Here is a 22,957-nt window from a genome sequence, read left to right as displayed (position 1 = left end):
TTCATTTCAAGGGGTTACCACGGATAAGGAGCATCCCACAGTAATTAATCTACGCCAAAAACCATCGGAGGGAGACTTTGAGAGTATATACCTCTTCTGTGGGCTCCTGGGAATTGGCTGGAGAGGACCTTCTACAAACACTCAGGTGATGGCAAGGATAGCTGATCCCGGAGACAGCCAGCGTCATCTGGAGGCATTAAACACAGGGAAGACTGATTACACACAGAGTCCGATCAAGTTCAATACAATCAAGTTCAGTTTATCAGGGAGATTTTAGTCATGATAGCTCCTATTGTAACAAAGGTGAAATTAATTCAGAACTAAGCAAATTAAACAACCAACATCCAAGTTCTACATTTTACGTCTTCACGTTTGAGACTGTAGCTCATCATAGCACCCTATCACCTCACTTATGGGACGCTGATAAGCTGTCTTGAACATACAGACCGCTATCACTGTGATTAGTATTAAGATACAAGGTGATTAATGAGCTAGCAAAACGAAAGCCCGCACTGATAATGTCAGAGTTCAGCAGGGACTCATTACAGCCGCTGTCTTCTGGTTGAGAGCTCGAGGGACGTGAACAGGGTGTAACGTGAAACAGAAACCACACTGCCTTTTCTTTTCTTTATTCTCATTCTTTTTTTTAAAGATGTGCAATCAAAGCCTGTATCAGCCATTTGTCCAAAAATGGCGTGCTAATCGTTAAAGAGCGAGCAAAGCGTTGCAGAGTCCTTTCTGGGAGATTGAACTTCTATGAGGTCAGGGTCCGATAAGAGGAAGAGAGACTGCCCGTCGCCTGCGGCGTTCCTGTGATCTGCCACATTGTCAGGTGTGGAGAAACACACAAAGAGCAGCTGGACGCGTTAGAATCAGGAGACGATTACATGCAACGCCAATTGAGTCTGAAAGGGGCTCGGCGGAGCGTTGCTCGGGAGTCGCCCTGTGTGCGTCTCTTTCAGAGGGCAGAGCTGCTCCTCACGCTGGCCTCAGACTCCATTGCGGCGAGACAACAGTGTAACCACTGGACCACGTCGGCAACATGGACTCTGCAGCACTGCGCCGCTGAGCAGCCACCACTGGTAAAGACTCGAATATCTGGTGTCTATTATTTCACTCTTTTCACACCCACCGACTCTTATCTGCTTGGTGTTCAACAGGCCTGAGAGCAAAATATTTGCACAAAAACCAGGAGAGTTTTTTGGCAGCGCTGACCGAGTGGTTGTGCAGTAAGACCACATGCGGCAACAGAGGATGCACGTTTGTCTAGTAAATTTGTAGATTATTTGTATACCACATATTTGTTATGATAGAGTTATTACTATTTTATATTTATTTGCAAGTCTAATATAGATATGACCGCAAATCGACAAGTTTATCCCTAGTGGTAAGTTCTGCAAAAAAAGAAATAAGACATTTTAATTAGGAATTTAATCATGGCACTAATGGGACTTTTGGAGAATTTGTTGTTTTTTTTCGTCCACATGCAATTATGTTCCATGTCTTCTGTAATTCTGTGAAACTATGTATGTTTTTTTCCACCAACAGCTTTTCTCAAGACAAAGATAAGCAGGTCTCAGATGAGCAACAATGATTTTACAAGTTGAAAAAAAAAAACCACACACACCCAACATTCAGACTGATTCTTGCACCGACCACTCTATTTATTTCCCACCAGAAGATGAGAAACACAGTCTCTCCCCTGACGGCTCAAGAATGCATAATATCCTGGGGAATATTATTTTTTCTTCTCTCTGCTGTAACGTAATGCGAGCAGAGCTCCGCGCGCAGCAGAAACAACACGGACAAGGGATGACATCACAGGGTCGAGGATCCAACCGTCTGTCTGTCCGTCCGTCAAGGAAAGAACACACGTCATTGAAACTTTCTAACTATATCAGAAAGAGTAAGCCAGGAAGAAACACTTTCTCATGTGTTTGCTGGCAATCTCCAATCATGACGATTACAGGACAGCCGAGCGGCAACTGGAACACCAACTGGAACACCTACGGAGAACACTTAACTGGATTGCCTCGCCGGTGCTGGTGTAACTCTAATCTAACCTGCTTAGCACTTGGGGCCGTGTTTGACGGATCACAATGTGTTTTCTTGTTGTTCCTCTGGTGTGTTTTCCAACCAGAGACATGGACAGTGTGGCTTCGAGGGGGGACAGAGTGACAGGCTTGAGGGATGAGTTTCCAGACTCGCGGCCTGATGACGTGGACGTACGGGTCTGAGTGGGTCCCGCCGATGACTTTTCTCCCACTGGCTGGCGACCCAATGTGGGAATCTTAGCGTCGGCTCTTGAGAGGATCCCCGTAAACCCTTTACGCCCACTTGTAACAATGACAGGCTTAGGCACTAAGAGCCTCATAAGTGTAGAAATAAAGTCGATCACTTCCCCCCCAGTCAAAGGCGGCTGGGCGGGTTCGGGCTCAGGCGGCTGAGGGGACGGGACTCGGGGTGAGTGGGGCCTGCGGAGGGGCGAGTGAGTCGAGTGCCACTCAATCCTCTTCCTCACTTTGACCCGACAGCTCCTCCCGATGTCGAGGTGCATGGGTGCAACTTGGCAGCTCAGCGGTAAAAAAAAAAAAGAAGAAGAAAAAAGGTGGAAACAAGGCAGAAACGCCGCGGGGCACGGTGGTGGGGGGTGGGGGGCTGGGGCCGAGGTTAACCCCCCCCCAACCCACGTGACCCTCTCCCACATCTCCACACAAAGGGAACCGGCTCCTCTTTTTTGGATTCTTTTAATTAACACTTGCATTGAGCTTCTAAGCACTCGGGGGCCAATTCGGGGAAGGAATTCTCTCCCTCTCCCTCTCTCTCTCTCTCTTTCTTTCTCTCTCTCCCACTCCCCCCGTCCCTCCCTTTCTTCCCTTCTGTTCCCTTCCTCTCCTCTTTCATTCTTCCTGTGTTTCATTTTTTCCCTCTTTTCTAGCCTCGGCACTGTTTGGATTAGTTGTCTGGCGGCGAGCATGAGATAATTGCTAGTGACATCTGCACCGACAGCAAACGGCCGTACGGTCTTTCTGATGTAACAAGGAGGGAACGGCGAGCGGCTGCAGTGGGCAGACTGGACGGGAGAAAATGCGAACGCGGAAGTGAAGAAGACTTCATTCCGACTTTGGGTGCAAATGGCACAAACGCAACATAAAAAAATGAACGCTTGACTAGATGGATGCTTCGCCCCTGCTTCAAACAGGATCAGGCACGCAGAGTTTGCACCTGTTGACACACAGTGACCTGATTAACCTGATGGCGAGCGGCCTCCGTCCAATCAGAGAGGCACTGCGATTCCAGGATCCTACGAGCGATTAAAAGGCACAACTATTGGAAATGCAAGTGTCAATTAGAGCAGAAAACAAAGCAGATAGAAAATAAGACGGTGAGACAAACTGCTAAATGTCACCTTAAGGCGCCCAATCTCAAGGAGGGTGGGAGGGGTCTGCCTGAGCGCCTTACTGAGCCCTGTTGCCAGGGAAACTACCAGCCCACAAGCGCGCCCCCCTAAATAAAGCCCTGATTTCATAGCCCCTTCTCAATCAACTTAAAGGAAGATTCCATTAATGCAAGGCGGCTGCGGCCCGCGAGTCGAGGCTAGGCAGCATTAATACATTAGCAAACAGCATGAAACACTGCATAAATGTCAGGGAGGTGGTGGCTGGGAAGAAGAGGGACAGTAATAAGTATAGCCCCACGGGCTGTCAATCACTCTGACAAGTGTGGGGAAAATATTGTCAGTCCAAAACTGTCGGGGAACGGTCCGCTGCACCACGTAGCGAGAGATACTGCAGGACGACGGAGACAAATCAGGCGGCGAAGAAATCCTGAAGACAGCAGGTTTGCGACGGCAGGATGGTGTTTTACCAGAACGTCCGTGGGTCTCAAGCACTGCTCAGATGTTTGTTTCATGAGGTCAGAAAAAGAAAATAGTTTTCACTATAACAAGGAGAAAGATTTATTTGGTCATTTACGGTGCAATGCAACCACACACACTGTAAATATAAAAGACATTACCATGAAACAAAATGGTTGGGCTTCTCATTGGCCCTATCCAGGTTATCCAGGTCATTATATCCGAGTTATGTTGAATAACCTTAATCAAATGATTTCAAAATAATAATTTTGAGATCGTGAGAAAAATGTTCAAGCCATTTTTATTTAATTTCCCACTGTATTGCTAATGTCACTTCCTTTCACCTTCAATTTTTCAAGGAGATCACTAAATGTTGCTTGGAGCTTTAATGAACATTATCTACGCTAATCCTATTTCAACTCTGTCTCTCAATAATCCAGGGAACAATAAGAAACGCAACCCTTGGAGTGGACAGCAACTGGGCTTCTCTGAATCTTTTTCTAAAAAATGTTTTCCATTTTCAAGCTACTTTCTGGACCAGTCAAGCTGCTTCTTACATACTGACCCTTAAAAAACGCACAAATAAAATCAGGCAAGCAGAAACAGACAAATATGTGAGGTTGAAATAAAATCTCAGTTCAACTGCATGTGTATTAAAAGCCAGATGTAACCTCAGGCCCCTGGCTGCCATGTTTATTGGCCCAGGCCCCGAGAGATGAGGCTGGGCTAATGAGCTAACATGAACACTGGCCTTCTACCCGCCTGCGAGGCCCGCCAAGCCCTGGGCTTTCTGTGTTAATACCATTCAGACTGTTCAATAAGAGGGCTGCGGCTGGAGCGGCGGCCTTTATTACACTTCTGTCTGTGCTTTTTTAATATCTACTCATCCAGGAAACAGCAGCAGATGTGTGTTAGCCACACGCCACCCGGTCCGGCGATGCCACAATGATATTCAGTCCGTTACCGACAGCACATCAGTGGCAAGCTGGAGGTTGGCTGAGCTCCGAAAACTGAGCTAAGGTTCAGAGGAAGATATCAAAAAATTTGACAGGCCAAAAAATATATTTTTATCCTAACTATTTGTATTAATAATCCAATCATATTAGCAAGGCTAGCTAATAAAATTAGCCAGAAAGCAAAGCTCAACTCATGGCTTGATTATTTTCAGTCCAGCTATCCATAAATTCATCCACCTCTATAAAAGAAAAGACACTAAATTAACCTAAATAACAATTACCGATAAAAACAAATGGAAACTTTACAGTAGCAGCAGGTACCTAAACAGTAGCGACTACAGAGTAATAAACGCCACAGAGACCAAAATGACTGAAGCAAAGCCAGTGGAACCTGGAGTCGAAAGACAATCACACAAATCTAAAAGGAAAACATCAGGGAGGAGTTGACGCAAGAATGTGTGCACAACAGCTCCTAAATGTAGCATGATAAACCGCCACATACAATTAGCATGGGAACACATGTGCTGTCAAAGAAGGGCCGGGACAAAGGGGGTCAGAGGTTCCTCAAGGTTCAGTATGAGAGACGCTTCTGATCAGCTTGACTGTGTGCAGGGTGAATGGCTGGGAACGGCGACCCTGGGACAGGGCAGGTCAGCAGGACTCAATGATGTGCGATTCTGTGTCCACAGATCCAGGACACAGGACGGGAACAGTCTTTGACATCTTAATTACTTTGAACATCTTACTCTCATGCCTCTGACAGATGGTTTCGGGCAGGCGTGCCTGCACTTTCTTTTCTTTTTTATAACCCTCTCAGGGCCAAATCGCATGCATGGTGGTGCGCCGCAAGCCAAAAGCAAACATTGCATTACATTATATTGTGAGGATGCGAAAGGTTCCAAGGGATCAAATTTCAAATCCAATTAAAGTCACATAATTCGAGTGATTTCATTCAAAGTCTACTACTGTTATAATAGTAACTGCTGTTAATAAAGTCATTAATTATGGTACAGTAACAGGCTAAGGCTTTGTTTGTATCGTGATATGCAAGGAAAAATAAATAAAAACATTATTAATTCATTAAATTTCCATGCCCACGTCTCCTGCAATCAGGGTTGCATGGGATGCTGGAAGGCCGGCAACACACTGGTGAAGACATAGAAAGACAAAAAAAACACTCGCACCTACAGACAATTTCAACACCCCAATTAGAATTCAAATATTTTTGGTCTGTGGGAAGAAGTCGGAGTAACAGGAGAGAACCCATGTACCCTACCTCCACACAGAAAGGCCCTAGCACCAGGGATCCAACCCACTAGCTTTTTGCTGCGTGGCATTTTTTCCCTCGTGCATTTGAAAGTCAATAAAAGGGTTTGAATTGTGTTTGCATGTGTGTGAGCTGCTTACAGAGTCGTCTGAGGCTGACGCTGGCCATCCCTCCCACTGTTGATGCCGGACTGGGATGTTGGTCAAGTCTGAAACGTTTCTTTTTACCTGCAAAAAAAAAACAAAAAAAATAAGTTAATTTAAAAGAAAATGAATGGAGACAACCAAATGATGTAAAAAAAAAAAAAAAGACCTTAAACAGTCACCTCAAGCAGTGAAATGTGAATTGTTGATTTAAAAAAAAAAAAAAAAAAAAAGACATTATATAAAGTGCTATAGCAAATGATCTCATCCTAATCGACATAAGGACGGAAGTCGATTGATTGCGTGATTGATTGCTTGACTGATGAAGGCAGCGAATGGAGAGAGTTGGTCAAGGGGAGGAAGGAAAATAAAAAAATAATTTAAAAAAAAAGGCCGGCGGTGTTATCAGCATTCTTCAGATGCCACAGCTAATGCCCAGCAACAACAGCTCCACGCTCTGAAATGAACAGTATTTCTCTTTTCCCATTCATGCGCGCCGGCTGTATCTGCATCACTTAATAACATTCCGAGGTTTTAAACTGTTAGCAGCCAGCAGCGTCTGCCCCAGCAAGCGCCGCATTATACTGTCGACTAGGTTGTTGGTTTAAAGCCCGAACGCCAGGCTGATGTTCGCCAGCCGTGGCTGATCAAAGCTCAGACGGCGTCTGAGTGCTTGCAGCCGTGGGTTCTGCGGCATTTGTTCAGCACAATCCTGCCCTTCGGGCCCGCCGGGCTGGACACTGATGCTGAAAAAGCTGTCAATTGTGGAGCACAGATCCCTCTGCACACGGTTTAAATCCCGCCTTAGCAAAAACCAATGGAGGGAGATGTATCTTTGGGCACATGCAGAGCTGCTGGTCATGGACGTGGAAACGTAAAGAGCGCTACAAACACACGCAACCAAAGCATGAGTCAGGAGAAAAACACTGAGGTAGGGAAGACTCCTGGAGGAGGTGTCGCCTGGGTGTTTTCACCTCCACTTTTTAATATGTTTCTGGGGCCACAAAGAGTGGAAAAAAATATATAAAACAGTGTGGGGGGGGAACAACACAAGGAGGGTTGGTTAGAGAAATTATATTAAGATCTTAAGTTATCAGCCCAACCTACCACTTAAAGTTCACTGAAGTTGAACTGTGAACAAAGAAGTTCATTCACTGTACAAACTCGCTGAGAAAAAACAATAATAAATGAGTGGCACAGTCCACCCTTTGTCTTTAGGTCCTAAATCCCACACCACACGGCTCAGTGCCTATCCTTATGAGAAGGAGATATGGCCAGGATAGCAGACTGGGGTCAGAACGGGTGGCCAATGTTATTACAGAGTGTAATATCTGTGTTTGACCAGCCGGACTACAGGGATTTGACTGACCGCCTAGCCAGCCGATGAATGGGGACGGAGGGGGGGGCCAAGAGAGGCATCAACACTAGTAATGAAGAGGCTGCTGTCAGAGGTTAAAGCAGCATCAGAGAAACAACAAACTAATGCCCGCCGCCGAGATGGAGAGAAGGTGAGTGGCGGAGACGCAGGTGGTGGAGGCGGAGGTGGGACAGACGGAGAGGACCGCCTGACCTCTCCTCAAAACAAGAGCTGCTCCACCCCAGGAACCACACCACACAAGAATATACAGGCAAACAATATAGAGCCGCATCAAGAGTGAACGGAAACCAAGACACTCTGATGGATTTTTCTCTCCTCTGTGCCCCATTTTAGCTTCTCTAGGCGGCCAAAGTTTCGCTGCAGCTTGTAGTTTTAACAGTGCTTGCATGTTGTCGTTCACGTCGCAGGGTGCAATACTGTCAAACACTGCCCCCTGTCTGAAGAACGAGCCACAAGGCCGACGACAGGGACGGCAGCGAATCTTTACAACTCTTTTTTTTTTCTTTTTTTTAATCCGAGGCGCCGAGTGACAAATTTAAGATTGAACTTTGAACTCTCCCACACTTGTTGGAATGTTGCTAAATGACAGCGGGCGTGTCGCTTGCTAGAGCATGGAACCAAAGGACGGCCACGTGGAAAGTAGCTATTGGACTCCCGTTTGGCATAAAGGCACAAATTATAATCTGGAATCTTTTTGATGGAGCAAAAATCCTGATTAATTTATACATCACTGATGCAGGATTTCCTGAACCGATGCCGCAGGGCTGCACGATTCACACACAAAATTAGCTAGACTGGTACTGGGCGTCTGGGCGATACAGCAAAAATTAATGATCCAATAATTGCAAATGCCAATTGCCTGTAATCCCTCCTTGGAAGCAAATCAAAGGGAGGGAAAGGTTTCCGTTAAACAGTCACAAGCTCTCCCTCTCGCTCCTCTTTTCTTTGCCTCCCCCTAGGCACCAGATGCCTTTCATTCAATGGCCTTCTGCATCCAACCTTCATTTTCTCAGCTCCGAAGCCCTGTCTGCAGTTGGTCCCTGTGTGCCTCTCCCAGCTGCGGTGCAGGGACGGGGCCCAGCCCCAGCCCCAGCCCCAGCCCCAGCCCCAGCCCCGGGGGGCAGAAGAGGAGGGAAATCCCCAGGACAACTGGTCTGGTCACGGACACCCCGAAACCAGCGACCATCCCTATTCTACCCTCTACGTCCCTGGCAAACATTTGCACTCCAGCTTAGCCGAGATGCTAGCCAGCATCTTACCCCCACGCTCTTGTCTGGTAATGCCAATCAGGGTCCACACAAGCCCTGCGCTCTGGGGATGGAGAAGAAAGAAGGTAGGAGAGGAGACACTGGGAATGAGAGAGCAGGAGAATGGAGGAGTAGAAAAAAAAGAGGGAGGGGCAAGGGTAGCTCCCTGAGAGCCACAAGGCAAAGCCAGAGTCTTTGGCAAAGACAAACAAGAAGACGGGACCCCGATCGCCATTGATATGCACAAGCAGGGACCATTGGCTGGTCTTCAACTAAGACAAAGGGGAGAATGGGGAGGGAAAAAAGATGCTCTGTAGTGGAGTCCATATGTGTCTGCGAGTGGACACAGTATGGACAGAGAGAGAGGAGTCAGTGTGGCTGAATATGGTGTTACTCCTTTGTCGCATCGTGCTTTCTTTGACAGCAGGAAAAAGTTGTTTGTGTGTCTTCGGAGCATTTCGGGGGAAGGATACGGATCCCTGTTGTCGTTGATGTTGTCTACGAGTGTCGAGCGCAAACTGTTGTGCGATTACCTGCAGATCCACTGAAATTTCCCTGCTGACCAAACTTGCACCTGTAGCTCTTATCGAGGGCTTTCCAAAAAAATCGTTTATTTCCGTGTTTGAACACTGAAGTCACGACGGTGAAAAGGGAAGACGCCAGTTCCCCGGGCAGAGAGTAAATATATTAGGAGTGTGGTCGGCGTCGGGCAAAGCGAGTCCAAATCTTTGCAGGTTAAAGTTCTGGGCCTCATTTTCACCGCAGGGGGGCCTTGAGATGCCTAAAGACAAGCATGCGTAAGGGAAAGAGCGCAACATGGAGGCCTGTTTAAGCCCACATTGTTCCCTCGCTCCCCCCTGTGGTCTCTTACAGCACCCCCCACCGGGCCAACAGGCCTTCGCCTTCTTTCGGTGTCCATGGTTCCCCCCTCCCACACCGCGGGGTCCCCTCCCCAGTGTTTGTAATCCCAGCAGAAACACTTAAGGTTCACAGTGGGTGCTCATCAAAACCATCTGCCTGATAGGAGCGGGTGAGAGATGACGGAGGGAGGGAGGGAGGGAGGAGAGGTGTGCAAAGGGAGGAGAAGAAGAGGGGAGCTGCCTCCCCCCCTGTTCAGACAGTGGTTGCACTAATCTGTTCAATTAGCACCATTACAGGCTCGGCTAGTAGCCTGGTCGTTATTAGAGTAATCTTCACTCGCACTGAGGAGCCGCGTGAGCTCCTCAGTGCAAGAGCAAAAAAAAAAAAACAACTGGAAAGTGAGAAAAGCCTTTCGCTGCGACCCAAAAATACATAAAGATCATAAAGAAGATGACGAAAAAAAGAACTTTGGAATTTCAAAAAGACTCCAAAGAAATGGAATTGACTGGAAATAACATTTTGAGCCCATATATTACGGTAAGGTAAGAAGAATAAAAAATAATCAGGTCAACCTAATTGCACCTGCCTACACTCACAAAACTATAAATAAACTATATAATAAATACAGGATACTTACTTACTTACTTACTGATACACTTTAGATGTACATAAGCATATAAATGTATGCATTTTGAGATTACTTATCGGTGGATCATTAGTTCAAGTAATGATATGTTGAGAGTTTGTTGCTTTCATGGAACCTGCAGTCCACATTTCCAGCACTAACAACAAAATAATTAAAAAGTACTAATGGCAGCACTTTGTTCCAGCCTATTCTTCCTTGCTGACTTCCAAATTTTGAGGCCTGTTGAGACGAGCGGCAGCCAAAACAGCCACGGCCATTTGTACTAATCTGGCAGCGATGCAGTCGGAGAGACTGTGGCTCGTGTACTGAACCGTAGAGGCGGCAACGAGTGGATGCGGCAGTGCACCGTCTTCACACTGGCTCCCACGATGAGTCGCAATAAATATTTCATCCGCCGCCAAATCTCCTGTTTAGTTTCAGATGAAGAAAAATGAACGGACTCTGTCTCCATTGCCGGCCGTGCCGTGCGGCAAGATCAAACAATGTCTAGTATTTAAACGGTCGCCTCGCCTGCAGGGAGAGGGAGAGAAAGATCCATTGTGGGTGGAGGGTGTACCAGGCTACAGCTGGGAGAGTAATTATGTGCGCGGAAATGTGATCATTTGTGATGAATAATGAATCGATGGCTGAGATAGACTAGCAATGTTTGGCTAATGGAATGAAAGCCGTGTTATGGGACACGAGGACCGAGCAGCGTAATAACATGGATGTGTGAGCCGGTGGATGAGTTGGCGAGAGTTTTTCACTGGGCCGGGGAGGCAAAGTGACTTTCTGAGTCCACGTGTGAGGCTGACGTCATACCTCCTGTATGGTTCTGGAGCCGGGGAAGTTGAGGTTGTAGTCCCTCTGCGCCTCACGATGGCTGATGATGAGCAGGAAGTTCTGGTTTAGCGACTCTTGGAGAGCACTGAATGGAGAGAGAGAGGGAGGGAGATAATAACAAGAAAACAGGCGTAAATTTAAAAAGACGAAATTGATGCAGAGGAGGAGTGTGTGTGTGTGTGTGTGAAGGACAGAATGTTAATTGGAGGAATACAGGAGCAGAGAAACAAAAATTATCACCAACAGCGACTCAGTTAAATAAAAGGCAAGTTGAAACTTGTCAGCCTGCTGAAGCCTGCTGCTCCTCCGGGAGGTGGGTGCCTCGTCTGGGGCCCAGTCACCCACTTCCCTGGTTGTGTCATAACAAGCCTGGCCAGAGCTGCGCTCAGCACAGCAGGCTGCCACGGCTATGACCACCTGCACAGGAACCGCATGGAGCCCATCAACCTCTAAAGCCAACTGAGGACAAGCCTGGCAGCTGTTTTCAGAACCCCGAGGAGCTTTCAGCAAAATTATCTTTCCTGCTTTTTTAAATCAACCTCGGCCATAGACATAGAGTCCATGAAATGATTTGGTTCAATATGTGGCCAATTATGAAAAGGAAGCTCAAACTACTTTCCATTTGCCTTAAAGTCTCATCTCACCCTCTATAATTACTTACACTATCAGTCAGAAGTTTGGACAAACCTTCTCATGCAATGGTTTTTCTTTATCTTTATTCCTTTCTACATTGCAGATACATACTGAAGACATCAAATATATGAGAAATGTATATGCAATTATGTAGCAAAGAAAACATTGTTAAATAATGGATGGATGGATGGATGGATGGATGGATGGATGGATGGATGGATGGATGGATGGATGGATGGATGGATGGATGGATGGACGAATCAGACAGGTGAATGATGTTTGGGAGATGCTGCTGGTAAATAACTTTCTGGTACTATTATCTGAGATTTTGCATTGAAACTGCAGGCTCCTGCCACAGAGTCCAGCTCAAAGGCACAACACGGCGACGGACGCACTGTGAACGAGGCGGACAACTTCTTGTTCTTTACCGCCGAGGAAGGAGGAGGTGGAGGAATCAACTTTTCCGAAGCTTCATTTGCAATAAGCTGTGAGGTTAAGTAGCGTTTTGGGCAAACGTTGGGTCTGTGAGGTTGAATATCAATGGGAGGCTTAAGGGCCGAAGCCGCCACTTAATCGGGGCTCAGAACCCAAGGAGAGGAGAAGGAGTGGAGTGAGGGGGACAGGGACGGGGGAATTATTATGTAGCGCACGCATTAATTATGCAATCACACCCTTAATCTGCGCAGATCTGGACGAGCTTATGTTAACAGAAGCTCAAATTTACTGTAATGACAGCATATTTACATTGACTAAAACTACGAAATCAATATGTAAATGTAATGTTTGTTGTAGCTAACCGGGGAAGATTGGAAATGTGTGGAGTGGGAAGGGTGGATGCATATGTAATGGGGCTGAGCAGACGGATGGAAGAGATGTGCATGCATCACTCAGTCAGTGTGTGTGTGTGTGTGTGTGTGTGTGTGTGTGTGTGTGAGAGTGTGTGTGTGTGTGTGTGTGTTTGAGAGAAAGAGAATGAGAGACCGGGAGAGAAAGAAGAGAAATGAGAAGATGTAGGAGCCACAAACAAGCACCTCGCTAATATTATGACTATGTTTGAACACAGTGCTGAGCCAGTATTGGCTGAATCCGATATCAGCTGAGATAGAAGACAAACTAACCCATTCACCGGCCCTCGGCCAGTCAGACCGGAGAGCTATTTTTGAGTGCATAGTTCCTTTTTAAAATGATCTCAGAAATCCCGCACTTCGCTTTGTGCCCCCCCGCAAAACCAAAATAGGAGGGAAATCTGCCTCTCATAATGAGATATTTCCATTCCCCATCTGTCTGAAGGAGCCTGCGAGTTCATGTGAAAACAAAACACCCATGTTTCAAATCTAATATCTCTTTGGCTCGAGCCCTGACGGGTTTTTTTCTCTCTTTTTTTTCCCCCCGAAGCAGCTGTCTCCTCCGTGAAGCGACGGGTGGGGGGAGGCTCCAAATTCGGACGCCTCGGTGTTTGCTTCCGCTTTTTCGGAGGCCTCCTTCCTTGCTCAACACACACTTGTGACACCGGGGTCGGCCTGCATCTCCGGAGGTACTTGACACGGCGTCAAGGGCACCGGGAGGGAAAATGTCATTTAACTTTATGGACGGAGAAAATGGAGCGTTTTGCAGGGGAGCGGAGCAGGCTCAACAGATTGGTTTCATTCTGAGGTAAGCCCATCGCCTAAGCTATGAGTCCCTGTGGCACAGAGCAGACTCTAGACCTTATTAAACGAGCGCTAACAGGCGCACGCAGACACACACCAGCGCGCACGCGCACAATGAGATGTGCGCCTGCCGAGCACAAATACACAGAAGCAGACGCGCGGACGGACCAAGAGGGCGCGTGCGGAAGTGACCATCTTCCCCCCTCGGAGATGTGCAGTGGAGGTCGCGAGGCGCGCGTGCACACACACACGGCTGGGGTCTTACCTCCTCCACATTCTGCATCCGCAACAGAGCAGAAGCATGCGGAAAGACTCAGACGCCGCGCTGCTTTGGTCTGCCATCGTGTCCCAAAGTTAATCACCATGCTAAGCTACGTCTGACAATTCAAACAACGGCAGCTTTAGCCCGAACGTCGAGCTATCCTCCTAAAGCATCTGCTGCCGAATAGCTGACACACACGCAGGAAGCGGAGAAGGAGCGGATCCGGAAGCTCGAGTTTAAAAAAAAATAGAAAAAATAGAGAAGAAAAAAAAAACACAAAACCTAATGAATCATCTTCGCAATCCTAAATCTCTTTGAGGGGACAAATTTAAATAACCTTTTCTTGGCAAATATGTTCCCCCAGAGCCGAGCGGAGGATTGAGCAGAGGGGGAGAAACAGGCTGCATTGAAATATTCATCAGGCCTTCATCATTTATGCAAGAGACTAGCTCCTCCTCGACACCCGCTTGTATTCACAGGCAGTCATCAGCATAGCCACAGAAAGGAAGAAAAAAAAGCCTTCTCCAAACCTGGCGTCTGCGCCGCAGCCGTCGGTGAACAGCGCCTCGCCGCCCCGCATCAGCACCTGACTGGCGCTCTGCGGAAAAACTGCGACCAAAGGATCAAGATTTGTTTCTAATCAAACAGGACGACTAAGAGGAATTTACTCAGCAGGATCGAGATCGGCGGCGCGGCACTATTTAATCAGTCGCTTTGGTTTATACTGCACAAGCCAAGCACCACAAAGTCATTTGCCAGGGACATTATCAGATGTGGGACATTTGCATTTTTTACGCAGCAACAATTTGAGGCAAATAAACACGGCAGAATTTAATTTGAGGTGGATAAATGAGGCCTCCGCAGACGACAAACCGCGGAGGAGCACAGCAGTGTGCGAGACAAAGGTAGAGTTGCACGCTCTACACGCCACACAGAACAACCAGTACTGTTTTTTTATATGTATATAAATAAACAAGACAATAATGAAAAGATAAGATGTCGTTCCACAGAAACCAGTAAATTTTACAGACATAAATGAACCCCTGGCGCTATCGTCTACTTTGACTTTTCTTTCTAGTATTAACGGAAGAAAATGGTGGAAAAACACAAAGCCTAAATATAAATCCAGCAGATATAAAGTTTTTTTTAAAAACACATCCAGTTTTCTTTTAATCCCGTCTCCACATCTAAATGAAAAGCAAAATGTAAACAGAGCAACTCTGACGGCAAGTTAATTAAATTGTTTAATGCAGGCTGGCGGCGTTTTAACATGTCTTGTGCCGTCGTTATGAAAATGAAACGCAAGTAGGAGTCCTGGAATAGGAGCCTTCCTGTGTGGCTGCTTATTTTGGTATAATATGGAAAATGAGCCACTGGTCAGCAGTATTTCCCCATGTTGGGTTTGGGAATTAAAACCACTTATGAAATTATTGTTTCCATTAAAATCTAATTTATTTATTAATTCTGTGGGATAGTTTACTCATCATCAGCAAAAATAAGTAATATAACCGAGGTGGAAAAGTGATAAGGCAAACCCCATAAAGTATTGTTAGCACTTGCAGTACGGCAGATGTGTTTTATTGATTTATAAGGGGTCAATTTCAATTTGCAAGCTATAAAAAAGAGAGAAAGGGTGAAGATTAGTGAAAAAAAAAAGAAGTCAGAAGAGAACCGAAGGAAACATTTTTGGTGCATTGCCAACAATATTAAAATTGTGAATGAAAAATAACGTCTCACGCAAATTTCTAAAAACTCAAGTTTTTAAGTGGTGGTATGTTAAAAAACCACAGTTAAAAAAAACTGTGCAGGAAACTCCATTTACAATTCATATAGCGTGCAACAAAGTCACATGACCTGAAGCGGCGTGTGTGGATGGAGGAGGGAAAGTGTGAAAAACAAAAAGTAAAAGAGATAAAAAATAAATAAAAAAAAATCTCAGCAATATTAGATTTGAAACAGCAGTTGAGTTGGGCCGTATATCAAGACCCCCGAGCAGAAATGAGTGAGAGGGTCTCAGAAGCCATGGCAAATATTACACTGGAGATAATGAAAAACTGTCAAACGGAGGCAACTAAAGGAGAAAACGGCAGCGGGTCGATGGCGGTGACGGCACAAGAAATAAACCTGGCCAAACTTTAGCCCACCAACTGCCTTCTCCCTGGAATGACGGCACCTTTTTCCTTTCCGCAGTCTCCACAACCTCCCTCTAGGGAAACGTAAACATATTGCAGTTATACTCTGTGAATGCCTTGACAGCACTGCATGCATATGGTTGAAGCGGAGCTGGGACGGACACCCGGCTGCTGTGTCGCACAGCTGCGACGGGGACATTTTGAAGTGCAGCTCCATTTGCCCTGATTATTAAGACGGTGTGAGGGCAGACAGGCCTCTGATTAATATTCATTGCTGCGATAATAAACTGAATAAATGATTGATCTATATAGTTTTCCTTTCAATAATGCAGAGGTGAAGAGGAAGACGAGATTAAATTAAAATACTTTATAAGTACACTCTTGGCATCTTGACAACAACAAACTCTCTTCAAAAATATATTTGTATTTCCATTTACCAACTACTTGTGCTTTTCACCTGCTGTGGGCTTTCCGGCGTGTCTTCAGTTTTCCTAAATTGCAGCCCAGACTGTCTAGTGGCGCTACGGGGGACCACTCCCCACCACTTGGCTGTGATCTGACACCTCTCCAAGTGTGACAGCAGGGTCACCACGCGCACGCAGACAAACACACGCACGCACACACACACTCACACTCACACTCGCCCAGGTTTATATACAAATGCGTGTTCGTTCAGTAGAAAAGGGCCACCCACTCCATTCAGCCCCAACTGTCCTCCACCAAAATAGCCGACACAGGATAATGAGCTCCTGACACCCAAAATGATATCGATAACACTTGTAGAAATGGCAACGGTGCCGCTAAAAAGACACAGCAGTTGGTGGCAGGGAAGGGGGAGTGAAGACGAGATGGGGCGGAGGGGAGGGGGCGAGGGATGGAAGACAGAGAAAGAGAGAGAGAGAGAGAGAGAGAGAGAGAGCCATTAGCTGCCAACACAATATAGCTACCACTTAGCCTAACTAGCAGGCAACGCGGCAAACTGCCAAATGACTTCTTTTACAACTGTTCTGCTGACATGTGGACGCTTGCTTGGCTGCTAACGGGGGAACTGTGGCGAGAGTTACAGTACAATTTTAATTTTGAATCCACTGTCAACAAACAAACTAGGGCCGTTTCGTGAGGGGGCGATAAACGGCTCTGGCTGATGGAGGCATTTTTTTTTTTTTTTTAAAGTCATCCGGTCCAAGAGAACTGCGACCAAAGGATCTGTTTTCGTCAGCCTATATGCTATTTTTACCATTGAAAATGTTTGTTTTTCTGTTTTTTTTTTGAAAAGCAGCAGCAAAGTGTTTGTGAATTTGAATGCCTAAAATTCACAGGCATAATTTTACATCGATGTAAATATCATTAGCCCACTTGAGCTCTATTTTCTACATGGTCAAAATGTGTAATCAGAATATGAAACACTACCTGACAAATATTTTGTTAATAAAAAAAAAAAGGGCAAAACAAATAAATGTAAAAGAAGGCAACTACTTCCGTATGTTTTTGTTTTTTTTGTTTTTTGTATTAAATCTGAGTCTCACTTGTCACCCGTCATAGTATTACTGCCTTGATTTTCCACTAAGCTACCGGACATTTCAGCAGGACACGTTGCCACCACTGGAACAGCTCATTCCAACAGCAAAGCTTTTACAACGAATGCCAAGTTTCAGTGGCTGCTTCAACCTAATGTGAGAGGTTTGTGACAAGTTGGAAAGGAAAACCTTTTTTGGAGACTTTGACAGTGGAGGAAGACGAGTAAGATGCAAAACAACCTTCTGCAAGAAACAGAAACTGTCGGGCTTCAAACAAAGGTGGCAGAGAAAATGATTATTTACACAGCAGCGGGAGATTGCGGCAGCAGATGTCCCTCTCAAAATGTCACAATGGATGTGAGAAAATGAATGTGCACTGGAAAGGTCAAATGTCTCTTAATATACCAACGAATGCGGTAGTTGATGTGATGCTGCCGGCCTGAATGTCCCTCAAAATAGGTATACACTGCCACCTCGTGTTCATCTTGGGTACTGCAAGGTACCGCTAATCCTCGCATGGAGGGGAGGGGAATAGGGAGTGTCAGTTGTAAGATGTTAGAGGTAATAGAGAGGGAAGAGTAGGGGGGGTTCTGAATGCTGGGGTGCTCACCTGTTTTTGCTGGTGCTGGCACTGGGGGCGATGTCCGGGGTCAGGACATACAGGCTGTTGTTCTTGGGCAGGTGTAAACTTCTCAGCGGCGTCTGATCGGGCAGAAATTAGAACAGGCAGAAGTGCAACGTCGACAAGGTCAGCCTGACAATGAGATTCTGAAGGATGAATGTCTCACTTTCAGGGCAAGAGACTGAAGAATAACTGCCTTTATCTGCCTCTAATTCACTTGTTGTATGTACAAAAACCAATCTCTCAAAGGTGGAGCCCTCTGGTGGTGGCTTGGAGTATAGCAGATAAAGACCATGGGTCAAACTGAAGAGTCACATTTTGGAGTTTATTAGATCACGCACGACTGAAAAACCGAGGTAAACGTTGACATGTCACCTCTTTTCACATCGACTCAGCTTACTGTTAAGCAAATGGAGGTGAACAGGTGTACAGGTGGAATACTGACATTTCAATTCAAGAAGGCAAAATGTGCATCCGTGATCAGCTGTTTCTATTGTCTGGTTCCTTCCATTTCCTTCTACACAGTGGGTTAACTTACACTGTCAGACACATCTCCACTCTTCCATCCCTTCAGCTGCATTTTGGACACAGGAACTGCAAGTTCTGTCTCAAGGATTTGTTTGATTTCACCTGTGGGTCACATTTATGTAAAGGAAATGAATTAAAAAAAAAAAAAAAAAAAAGAATCTGTGTGAGCAGGTTCAACTTTTGTCTGAGGAGCACCTACCGACTGTCCTGGCTTCCTCCACTACCAGCTCTACAGTGCGCTGTCTGTACTCCACTCTGAAGTTGAGCATGCGAGACTGACGCTCTACAATGTGTCGGGAGGACAAGTTGCTGGGGCAAAAAGCTGCTGCGGCGGCGGCGTCGGAGGAGGAGGAGGACGACGGAGGAGAGGAAGCTGAAGACGAGGAGAAGGGCGGAGGCACCTCGCCTGCCGCTGCTGCGTCGGCTGCTTCTGATTGGCTTGGAGGTCCGTACATGCTGCCCTGGCTCACCTCACTGGAAAAGTTACTGTACAGGGAGGAGGAGCAGGAAAACGGTATAATGCAATTAAACCAGATTGAATATTTACGGCTTCCAAGTGTTTTATTTCATTAATTCCGTCTCTCATCTTTAACTTGTCATCTAATTTCCAAAGGACAAAGGCTGCAGCAAGAAGTAATAATATAAAAAAAACTCCCATTAAGCGCTGGACAATACAATCTCTTTTCTGACCAAGTGAAGCATTTTTGGACATATTACAGAAAATAATTCCTAAATAACTATTAATAATAATTCTAGCCTTCTTCATGCTAACAGAGGTGTGTTTTTTCAACTATCTGCAGAAACATAAGGCCCAAAAACCTTTTTTCTTCAGTTTGTACATGCATACAAATTGTCTATTCAATAGGATGTACTCCAGTGAGTGGGGAGAGAGTAGTCAGAGACAGTCCAGCCTAATTCTATCATGACAGAGCTGGCCACACCATTTCAACAAAATAACTGAAGGATCCAAATCTCATGCACTACTGCACAAAGGAAGAAAGACATGATGAAACTATTTCAAAAATCTTTTAGCATGATGCAACACACACACACACACACACACACACACACACACACACACACACACACACACACACACACACACACACACACACACACACACACACACACAGGTTCCAAAGACATCAAGCTGTTTTGTCTAAACATCAGATAAACTTGAATAAAACTAAATGAATGAGACTAGACTGTTTTGTTGATGTGACATGCAATAAAATCTAAAAAATAAATAAAATAAAAAAGTTTAATGTTTAATGCTTAAAGTGGCACTTCTGGGGGGGAAAAAAACATATAGTGTACTTTGTCCAGATGGTGACCCAGATCATTTAGACTGAGTGAATGCAAGTTATGTGCCATGGTGTCAGTCTACACCTAGAAGTTCACCAAGACATGAAAGATATTCTAGTGACACTATGAAACATGAAGAAGCTTCAAAGTGCAAATTTGACTTTTGCACTTCCGCCAAAACAATGACCGTCCACATAGCTCTTGCAACGGGTAAACGGCATCAAAACTTGGCCAAAGCACCGAGGGGCTGTTAAACTGTCACTGCTGGCTGTTTGATTGCCACCCTGCGCTCAGAGTGCGCTGACCTAATCTGCACCTCACTGTCAGATCGCTGACAGAGAGCAACAGGACTCTGCACCTCAACGTCAGAAAAGCAAACAAAGCAGTTGCCTCTGATAAATTTTGGTTACTGATCAGCGAGAAAAGCCCCTTCCCGCCTCAATTAGAGGCCTGCTTCCAAAATCAAACACGCGGGAGACGCATTTTAGACGGAAGCACTGGCACAAACCCTCCCGACTGGCTGCGGCTCAAGTCACGTCATGAGAGTCTGTTCACTGGTCGCTGCCAGTGTAGTCATCCCCCTGCCAGCCCTCTTACTGAATGTGTTGGCTGCTGCCCGCGCTGCCAGCCTGCTCCATTCACTGCAATGCGTGGCCCTGAGAAAGACCCAGTATACTCGCGGTCCGAGGGCCTGAACCCCACGCCGGTGCACGTATGCAGGGGGGCACACACTTGCACACAAGTCGGCACACAGAATACAAAGGTCTTAACCTGGCGTCACCAGTTTGTGTGGGTTGGGATCAGGTCTGGGCATTCATGTGAGTAAACTAACCCTTTATAAGACAAGCCAGAGACTCAAAGCCACTGAAAGAGACAGTGAAACTGTGCAGGACTCAACCAGAAGTTTTAGTAGCTTTTGTTGCAGCCGAACCGAAGCAGTGGCAGTGTAACATAAAAGCAGCCGTGTGGAGAGTGTTGAGCGCCTTTACTGATATGTATGTTGACTGAATTCAAAATTCAAGGTTATCTGTGACAGAATCAACTAATCTGTTAAAATAAATTTCAGAGGTTGAGAACTTTTTAATTACCTTTGTAAGATGCCATTCTCCTGTGGAATCACTCCATTGATGGCTGCCTGGAAGATAGAGCACACAAGTCAATGCTGTTGTAATGTTATTGTTCATTTGACCCATCATTGTATCCACTGACGTTGGTTCCTTAGGTGAGCGTTGAGTTTTGTAAATGTCAGCAACTTTTCAACCAACAATCTCTTTCTGTGTTTCACTCCATCAGAAGAGGCCAATATGACAGACGACCGACAGCGACAGAATTAGCTCATCCCATCTATGTACAAAGCACATTCATGTTGATCTGTAACATTGTCTTTACGTAACAATGCTGCACTGAATATCCAAAGATGTGACAGAGAACAATAGAATATTCTAATAGTCTGGCATACCGAGTTGAAGGAACAAACACGACAGCGACCAGTTGCAGCTTTTGTTTGAACGGACAATTGATTGGATCTGTTTGAACCCAACTGTTTGACACACGACAAGCCAAATGGCGTTAGCTCCGGCAGCAGTTATTCTTCTAAAGCTCCATTACAAAAGGATTTTTTTGGACTGGATGAACGAATACTACAACATTAATATATCATGAATATATACATGATATATTAAAAAAAGGTTTGAAGGTTGAAAGACTGTTGGGGGTTATTTCAAAGTTGCAATTCTGCAACTTTGAAATAATGGAACAGAAAGAGATTTTTGTTCCATTTCTCCACGTGATTGTGGCATGACAGGTCAGGTCACAACTTAAAATAGTTTTTCCTTCCTTCTTCAGCATTGTTTGAGAGTTTGTACATGTCAAAAAGGGAATTTGCCTCAGGTTTGGCTCCGTTCTCTCTACTTAGGTTTTTTTTAAAAAAAAAAAAGACAGTAAACAAAAGTAAGAGTAAACACTTGTGCAACTCGCCCATCAGAAAAGCTCATCTTTTACTTATTTTACTTGCTCTAGCTTTCAGAAAATGTGTGAAATTGTCGAATCTCAAGTTTACCTCACATCCAGCTGGTTTTTTGACCTATTCAAAGATGCAGAAGTTACACTCACTTTTAGCAGGAAGTTGAGACACTGTATTTTTGCAGTAAGCAGAAACCAGAGGACTGAAATGGTAACCGTTGGAACCGTCTAGCCAGTGTAAGTAACCGAGCTGTACCGTACCGGGCCGACACCAAGTGGAAACATGCCTTAACTGTGCCAGTTTCTCAAAATCTAGGTTTTATTTTTGTGCAACGCTGCTCCTATATGGGACCAAACAGTTTTTACTTTTAATTAAGTTATTCAGGGATGTTTGTTTGTTTTGGGGGCAATTTCATGCTCAATAGCGAAATGGAAACAAAAAAAAAGGTCAAAGGAGTAAAGGCAGTCAAACACAAAATGTCATAATAAATCAATGCACTTGACTATAAAGTATGGGTCGTCATTTGACTATTGAATATAGTCAAATCAGTTGGAAAAGGTCTGCTCTGCAAAAGAGGAAAACCGTTCAGGATATGTATTGGTCAGAGTGTTTTTTTTTAACCGAGCCAGCTCATCGCTAGCTCTCAGCTTTCAGATGCAAATAAGCCAATTTGCTGCCATCGGTGAGCCACAACCAGCAACTGTGTGTCATCAAATTTGTCACAGCAGAGCATCCAGAGGCTTCATTGTCTGTGCTGCCGCTGCTTGGACTACTGACGCGCGAGCCTGCTTTGAAGAGCGGGCCTAAATATAGACTGAGCCTGTCCAATGTGTGCACCGTGAAAGGTCTCCTTTTTAAGACTCATCATTGATTCATACAAACTTAGCAGAACTCATAGTGTATCTCACCTCTGAACTACAACTCTAAGTCCTAAATAGGGGCAAGTTGTCCATCTAAGAAAACAGGCTAGAATTAAATGATTTTGCACAGGAAGTGATTTATTGGATGTCCTCTTGAACTCTGGACAGACAAGGCCTGTCTGTCAAACAGCAAAGCCCAGAGCCTGCAGATAATGAACTTACCACTAAATCCCAGTTATTAAGCTCTAACAGGGTGATTGCCTCTGCAATGTTGTCAATTCCGGTGCATGCCTGAAAGTGGATAGAAAGA

At 45.5% G+C, this 22,957-nt stretch overlaps 1 protein-coding gene across 1 annotated transcript in view; it reads right to left on the bottom strand.

Moving 5' to 3' along the window:
• faf1 (Fas (TNFRSF6) associated factor 1) overlaps window positions 1-22,957 on the bottom strand; it is a 53,072-nt gene that overhangs the window by 28,310 nt on the left and 1,805 nt on the right. The window contains exons 2-9 of the mRNA XM_076022920.1: window positions 22,870-22,938; window positions 20,913-20,959; window positions 18,719-19,005; window positions 18,530-18,621; window positions 17,980-18,071; window positions 11,156-11,261; window positions 6,220-6,306; window positions 92-187 (exon numbers count right to left, since the gene is read on the bottom strand). Coding sequence (XP_075879035.1) covers window positions 92-187; window positions 6,220-6,306; window positions 11,156-11,261; window positions 17,980-18,071; window positions 18,530-18,621; window positions 18,719-19,005; window positions 20,913-20,959; window positions 22,870-22,938 — 876 coding nt within the window. The remainder of the gene's footprint in view (window positions 1-91; window positions 188-6,219; window positions 6,307-11,155; window positions 11,262-17,979; window positions 18,072-18,529; window positions 18,622-18,718; window positions 19,006-20,912; window positions 20,960-22,869; window positions 22,939-22,957) is intronic.

Source organism: Nelusetta ayraudi, unplaced genomic scaffold, assembly GCF_046127955.1.
Source record: "Nelusetta ayraudi isolate G7.1 ecotype Tasmania unplaced genomic scaffold, CSIRO-AGI_Nayr_v1 ptg000013l, whole genome shotgun sequence".
In the NCBI taxonomy this organism is placed as follows: Eukaryota; Metazoa; Chordata; class Actinopteri; order Tetraodontiformes; family Monacanthidae; genus Nelusetta; species Nelusetta ayraudi.
The sequence above is the reverse complement of the archived record's forward strand: the minus strand, read 5'-3'. Positions and strand labels throughout refer to the sequence as shown.